General features: G+C 47.2%; 2 protein-coding genes across 4 annotated transcripts in view; one reads left to right on the forward strand and one right to left on the reverse strand.

Moving 5' to 3' along the window:
- Positions 1-5,352: 5,352 nt before the first annotated feature.
- Positions 5,353-7,863, reverse strand: part of RNF8 (ring finger protein 8) — a 16,425-nt gene continuing 13,914 nt past the window's right edge. For 2 of the 3 annotated variants that reach the window (XM_018572115.1, XM_018572114.1), the window contains exon 8: positions 5,353-5,546. In XM_018572115.1, the coding sequence (XP_018427617.1) occupies positions 5,353-5,546 (194 nt within the window). The remainder of the gene's footprint in view (positions 5,547-7,863) is intronic. The other variant, XM_018572116.1, reaches the window with a different exon arrangement.
- On the forward strand, positions 7,433-7,785 carry LOC108800155 (stathmin-1-A; the record flags this gene model as incomplete). The annotated part of the gene is made up of 1 exon (XM_018572108.1): positions 7,433-7,785. A coding segment is annotated over exon 1 (318 nt), but the record flags the coding sequence as incomplete, so codon positions are not given.

The following is a 7,863-nucleotide window of genomic DNA, read 5'->3' on the forward strand; positions in this document are numbered from 1 at the left end:
CCCTCCCCCCCCCCCCCCCCCCCCCCACTGCAAGGGTTAAATGCTCATTTTTCTCTAGGGATAGAAAATATGATGCTCGCTTCTCTGACCCTCCGCTCAGGCTGTGGTATGCCCCTCGGCCTCCTCACATCTAATGCAGGTGAATGGACTGTATTAGATGTGATGACGTCAGTGGTCCTTAGACTGCTGGGAACCTGGGGGGGCAGGGTAGAGGCTGGGGAACCGGTCTAGCAGCCAGGCAGGACAGAGGATCAGGTGAGTATATTTATTTTATCTGAGACCCTAGGCCAAAACAATCACAGCCGTAGCAGAGGTGAGCAGTCACTGTCGCAGGACCGGGGATCGGGTGAGTGTATCGTCTTTATTCCGTTCCCTAGACCAAATTGAGCAGTTAACGCATGGGAGAGCGGGGGCTGCCCCACTGCAAGGGTTAACATTTTACATTCCTGGAGTTCCCCTTTAAGGTACAACAATAGAAGTCTGTGTATAATGGGACTTTTAAGGTGCAATGAGCTCAAGCTTAAGGTGTCGATGCTTCTCATGAAACTGCATTAAAGAAGAACTCCAGGATTTTCAAAAGTTAACCCCTGCAGTAAAGTGTCGCCTATGGACAATTTGGGGTGCCGCAGTTTTTTTCACCGTTTCACAGAACATAATTTTTACGGATGGCATGTTGGGTATCCATTTACTCGGCGCGCCCTCATCTTTTATATTTTACAAACAATTGGGTATTATCTTGTGTTTTTGTGCTAAAATTAACGAGTATATTTTTTCCTGCAATTTTGGGTTTGATAAAGAGTTGCGCTAATATGCGACAAAAAAATGTGCAAATGCCTCCATTCTATTCTACAACAGGGGTGGGCAACCCAGGCCCTTCAGCTGCGCTTTAAAAGAGAACTATGGGGTAACCTTTTCATCCCATAGTTCTCTATGGGGTCAGAGGAGGACATATGCTAACCTCCTCCTGTAACCAAAAGCTCAGTATACAGCGGGCTATTACCCGCTATATACTGAGAGCATCGCAGCTGAGACGGATCCCGGCAATACTGTCGAGATCTGCCCAGCTGTGTGAGTGACAGCTGGCTCTGCCTATCTAGAGGCAGACACACCTATGCCCGCCCCCTCCTCCACTCAGTGCTGGAGGATCGGAGCCGGGAATGGGGGAATCCCTGCGGGGAGCCGTGAGTGACAGTCACGGCTCTCTGCAGGGAGATCGGGAAGTGAGCGAGCGGCGGCGGTATGTTTTTGTTCACTTCCCGGTCAATAGAGCTGGCGTGTGACAGTTTCAACGTCACACGTCGGCTCTAACTATGAGAAGTGTAAATTACTCACCTCATAGTTCACATTTAACTACAAATCCCAGCATGCCTCTGGGAGTCATGCCTGTTACGGTCAGTCTTGCATTGCCTCATGGGACTTGTAGTCCCTCAACAGCTGGAGGGCCGGAGTTGCCCACCCCTGTTCGGGGTCTCTGCTGTCAGGAAATAAATAATCCCACAGTACAAAATATGCAAAAAATGGCACTGGCAACAAAAGGGTTCATCCTTGCTGTACTCTAAAGTGGTAAATAAGAGAAACTAGTTACGGCACATGCAGCAAGTTCCCCGTCACTTTCCTGCTTCCTTATTTGCATTTTTCTTTTTTAACCAGCGCTCTCCTGGGGGATGAGAGATAAAAGCAGAAGCTCCTCTGCCCGGTGGGTACACCGCTCCGCCACCTCTCCTAAAAGGATTATATTGTGTTTTTTGAGGTCATATCAGATGCAAAACGCTCAGCGAGGCTCCGAAACAACTACAGAGAAGAGATAACCAATCAGTGAGCAAACACTGCAACCGTGCTAAAGTTTACTCCATTTTCCTCAAAGAGAACCTGTTAGGACAACATTACCTATCACAGCTGGAGCTCTTATCCATTTCTAGTGGCTGGAAGGAGCAGCATTTGTTACTTGGGCACCAGAAGTCATAGGAAAAGCAGAGCCAGCTTCTCATATGCATGTCTTAGCAGGGCAGTAGCCTCTTGTCACATGACTACAATATGCAATTTCCCTGATTGTCTGCCGGGGGTGCCTTAAAGCAGAACTCCAGTTTTTACCTTCTGTAACAGAGGGCATCCTGTCTCTGCTTCATCATCTATTATTATTTAGGGGTCTTTTCTCCCCACTCAAACAATCTGAAGTCTTCACAGCATAGAACGTTGTACCCCAATAGCCACAACAAGCAGCTCTGAGATGAGCGAGGCATCCGAGTCCAAAAAGCAGCTCAATACTTGCCCCAATTCTGACCTCCGGCCTTCCCGTCAGTCTTATATCTGACCTCCAGCCTTCCATCTGACCTCCGGCCTTCCCTTCAGTCTTATATCTGACCTCCGGCCTTCCCTTCAGTCTTATATCTGGCCTCCGTCCTTCCCTTTAGTCTTCTATCTGACCTCCGGCCTTCCCTTCAGTCTTATATCTGACCTCCGGCCTTCCCTTCAGTCTTATATCTGACCTCCGGCCTTCCCGTCAGTCTTCTATCTGACCTCCGGCCTTCCCTTCAGTCTTATATCTGACTTCCGGCCTTCCCTTCAGTCTTATATCTGACCTCTGGCCTTCCTTCCGTCTTGCACAGTTGTACCGGCTCCTCTCCTGGAATGACTTCCTCTGATATCACTGCACACTGGAAGCTTCTCACCATGTGCATTAGAAGCTGCATCGACCCAGATAAAGCCCGCCTCATTTCCTGCCTGGAGGATGTCCAGCATCATATAGCTCTTTCCTGTCCAGCCTCACTGTCTCTGCCCCCGCCCCTTTCATTTATTGGATGTCAGTTCTTCCATTCATGGAGGCTCAGCATCACATGTGGGCATTGCCTAGGGTGGTCTGCATGCAAATACAGCTTGTCTAAAGATGCCCACTCCTAATATCAGCTGATCACGGCATTTTGATATTAACATAACCCATCCGGAGAGGTCAGAGGTTAATGTAACATGATTAGGAAGTGTTTGCCATTCAGCTGCGTCCTATTCAGATTCATCCTGTGATTGGCAAATAAAAGCACTTTGTGTTCCTGCTGGATGTCAGCTCCACCTCAGGCTGAAGCCCAATTTATGGGCATTCCTATGGGGGAGTTGCTGCACAGAACTTGAACCACGTCTCTCCCCGCCCCCCTCCTCTGCGTGCTGTGAGCACATATATTGTAACCAACAAGTAGATAACGCAGCAATGTTCCGCTCTGCATGCCTGCTGCTACAGACAATTCTTTGTATGTTTCCTATGAACATATATCAAGAAGCATCTTGCTGACTGTCTCCTCCGCACCGGCCATGTCACTGTCACTCAGACCTCGGCTGAGCAGCATGGTTGAACAGCGGTGGGAGAAGGGTTGGCGTGCTGTTGATCACACTAGTTTAGCATTCGCAGCCCAAATTGGCACAGAACCAAGTGCTATATGCACTTGGTCCCCTAAGGGATTCAACAAAGACGTTTAAGTTACGGCGATACTTCTTCTTTAAGCAATTTATATTCCTTGTCCCGCAATCAAGCTGCCCACATCTTCCAAGTTTCTCCCCACCTCCATCCTCGTCATTGGACAGTGAGCAGCATCATCATCACCTCTGTCCAGTGAGCAGAGAGAGAACACAGGAAGTAGCGGGCTAATCTTATGCATGAGCAGAGCTGAGTAGGAAAAGGACAGCTGTCCAAATTACAAAAATCTTTTGGCAACCAAAACTGTAAACGTATGTACTTCATAGAAAGAGGTCATGCTATGCTCCCAGGGATGTGCTGATGTTAGCTGGTAGGTGAATGGAACTCAGCAATGCTTCTCCCCCCCGCCCAAGACGTAAAGATCTGGTCTTACTCTGAGAACATCAGCATATTGTTAAAGTGACACTAAACTCAGTAAAAATACATTCAAGTCCCCTAACCATTAACAGCAATGTATGTTATTTGTGTATCACTCGGCTGTAGATCCTCCAATCATCTCTGAATTGGTGCTGACACTGTCCTTCCTTCTGGAGGGGGGCTACTTGTGTTCCCCATGGTCCCTGTGTGTGTTGTAAATTATTCACCTCTCCAATGATGGACTACAATCTCATGTTTGATTTACTAATTTGTACCGAGATTGTAGTCCAGCCCGGGGGGGAGCTTGGAGCGGTAACTAAATTACAACACACACAGGGACCGTGGGGAACAAAAAGTAGGCCCCCTCCAGAAGGAAGGACAGTGTCAGCACCAATTCAGAGATGTTTTGAGAATCTACAACCGAGTGATAATAAAAATGTATCTTATTTGTGTAATAGTTAAAAGGAGAACTATGAGGCGAATTATTTTCACTCATCCTCATAGTTCGAGCCGACCTGTGACATTGAAACTGTCACAGGTCGGCTCTATAGATCGGGAAGTGAGCGAACGCTTACCATCGCTCGCTCACTTTCCGATCATCTCCTTGCAGAGAGAGTGGTGACTGTCACTCACAGCTCCCCGCAGGGATTCCCACCCTCCCCGCCAGCGATGACTGGAGAACGGATAGGGGAGGGCACAGCTGGCTCTGCATCTAGATAGGCAGAGCCCACTGTCAATCAGGCAGCTGGGTGGATCCCGACAACATTGTCGCGATCTGTCCTGGCTCCGGCGCTCAGTATATAGCAAGCTACTGAGCTTCGGGTCACAGGGTGGACACTAGTATATGTCCTCCCGTGACCCTAAAGAGAACTATGGGATAAAAAGGTTACCCCCATAGTTCTATTAAAAAAAATAAAAAAAGGTACTTGAATGCATTTTTAGGATTTAACTAAGTTTGGTGTCACTTTAAATCTTTATTGATCCGCAAATTTTCACAGAAGCCCCATCCTGGGCTTCGTCCTGTATCTCTCATGATATCTCTATTAATAAGCCCTTTCTAGGTGAAACGCGTCAAAGTGAGGTGGTCCCAGTTGAACATATCCAGAACAAAGTTTTAACACAATGCTTAGAGTGCAGCCAGTCCTCAACTAAGCGGTTCTACCTCATGTCGCACTTGTAGGAGAAGGATTAGAGGAACGGCTGATTAAAGGTGTATTAATGCACACAACATGCACCATACCCAACATGTATTCTTACAAATTGTTTCGAACAACAAAACAAAACAAAACAAAAAAAAAACAAAAAACTATTGTTCCCAAAACGGACATAATCAGCTAGCTGTGTGTGAGAAACGTCCTCCGCTGTACACGATACAAAGCAAATAAATAGAAATGTTCCAAAAAACAGAGAAATCTGCTTCAGCTGCACTGTCTACATACAAGGTCACATGACCAGTAATCATAGTTTTATTTGTGCAGGTCCAAACTCCGCCTCCTCCATAGAAGATCCGGCTCTTGGGCCTGCCGACAGATTTATGTGATGGCGTACACTTCATCGTCGTCCTCGGAGTACGGAGTCACCTCGCTGTCACTTAAGCTATTCGCGTCGTCGTTTTCCTCCAGGTCGCTGTCGTCGCTGCTGCTGCTGCTGTTGATGATGGAGAGGAAGGAGTTATCCGAGCTGCTGTCACTCTCTACGGGAATTGGGATTGCTTCCTGTCCTTGACCTGCCAAGAACACAGAACAAAACTCTGTTATTTAGGCAATTTGGGACTTCTCATCCAAACAATACATTTTGGATGGAGTTTTACAAAATCTATAACTGGATGAGGACTGCATGGAGTATGCGAGCCTAAGAAAAACCCAGCAACACGACCTGCAGCTTTCCTGCAAATAATAAAACGCGAGAGGGGCTAGTTCACGCCAAGCGCGTTCCAGGAGCAGAGCAGTTACAGACCGGATCAAAACTGCGTCCAATGTATTCCAATGGTATTTTGGGCTCTAGTTCACACCGCAGCGTTCAGTTCCAGAGCATGAAAAAAAAAAAAAAACTGCAGCAAGCTCTATTTTACCGGCTCTTGAACGCATGCAGACGGCCCGCAAACGCACTGAAAGGTCATTGTAAACTTTAAAGAACTACGTTTTTTTTTTTTTGCAAAAACAGCCCGGAACGCATCACAAACGCCGTATAACACACTGCACTGCGTGTGCAGAAACTCATGCAGATCTGGTCTGCATTTGGTGTGAACAAGCCCTAAAGTGTAACTTATTTCATCACCTCCCACTACCATTGCAGTATCAGGGATTCATTCAAAAAAGTTCACACAATATAGGAACTTCCTGCGCTCATCTGTGCCATCTAGAGGCGTTCGTGTCGTTCGCTGGACTCCTTTGGGGGCATTTACATGTTAAAACTTATATAACATTTACATCGACTTAAAAATTGTGAACGGTGAACACGCATGAGCAGAGTATGAATGGAAACGGCAGAGGGATGAATGGACACTGGGCGCCTCCTAGTGGAAAACCGCTACCGAGATCCCTTTACTACAAAGCAGGTGACACCTCTACTCCGTCTGAGGATCCGTTCACACCGACAAGTGGAGCGCAACATGTGGCTGCTGGTGTGCAATGACGGACAATGCTGATGTGTGGATCCCGGTGTTGCATTGGGAGATTGCGATCCGTAACTGTCTACGACGTCCGGTGACATTAAGGGCCTGTTCACATGAATTTCAGGTCCTGATCAGGTCCGGATCTGCAGACGCGGTGCTACTGATGCAGTGCGTTTTGATGGAGTGGGGCTGTTAGTATGTTAGCTGCAGTGCGTTTTTGACGCGTTTGCGTTTCCTGACCGTACAAAATGTGACAAGCAGTATTTTTCGTCGTAACCTGAACGGACTGCGCACGTGAGAACGGTAGCCCATAAAACACATAGGGATACATTTTGAGTGCAGGAGCGTACGGATCAGGTCAGCACACAAAACGGACGTCGTGTGAACAGGCCCTCAATGCACAATGTGCATGCGCGAGGCTCGAAAATCAGCTGACTGCAACAACTGATCGCATCCACAGGCCTCATGGTCAACTTACGATACTGTGCATGCGGGTCGACATTCCTGAGGATACAGTTGCTCTTCTGTGCATGCGGGTCAACATTTCTCACGGGCAACTTTATCAACTACAGGTATTCCTCACTTAACGACCGAGTTCCGTTCCTACGACCAGAACATTAAAACGAATTGGTCGTTAAGCGAGGAACTGTATACAGTACTGTATAGTGTTGCAGATGTATAGTAATGAACAGTGTACTGTAAATCGGTCAATAAAATACTTACCAAGACCCGCAGTGGAGAACGGAGTACAGCACTTCCACCAGCGAGACGTCGCACTGCTCCTGCCACGTTCCCGCACGTAAGGTCGGAGAGCTGGCCGTAAGTCATAAAGTGAGGAATGTCTGTATATGCTTCATTTTAATTTCGAACAGGGCCGCAATAGGCCCATAGTTCTCCTTAGGGTAACGGGAGGACACAAACTAGCGTCCTCCCGTCACCCTAGGCTCAGTATACCGCAAGCTACAGCTCCCAGACAGGCGGTATTCAACCTGAGAGACAGATTCTGGGTGACTTCTTGCTTAAGCTTGCAGTCATGGATGATGCTGACATTAAAGTTAAAGAGCTGGAAAAGTGTGCATCTGGCCAGGCGTTTGAGCTTATCCTGAGCCCTCCATCTACTGATGCTGCTCCAGACCTTTTAATCGCCTCTCCAAAGAAAAAGGAATGCTCACTGGAAGAAATTCAAAAGAAGCTAGAAGCAGCAGAGGAGAGGCGCAAGTTGCATGAAGCTGAAATCTTGAAGCAACTTGCTGAAAAGAGAGAACATGAGAAGGAAGTTCAGCAAAAAGCTAAAGAGGAGAAGAATAATTTCAGCAAAATGGCGGAAGAGAAGTTAACTTCAAAAATGGAAAAATACATTCAGGTACCTTAATTATTAACAAAAATGTATCTTATTTGTGTATCACTCGGCTGTAGATCCTCCAATCAT

Source organism: Nanorana parkeri, unplaced genomic scaffold, assembly GCF_000935625.1.
Source record: "Nanorana parkeri isolate BGI_ZX_2015 unplaced genomic scaffold, ASM93562v1 scaffold1940, whole genome shotgun sequence".
Lineage (NCBI taxonomy): Eukaryota > Metazoa > Chordata > Amphibia > Anura > Dicroglossidae > Nanorana > Nanorana parkeri.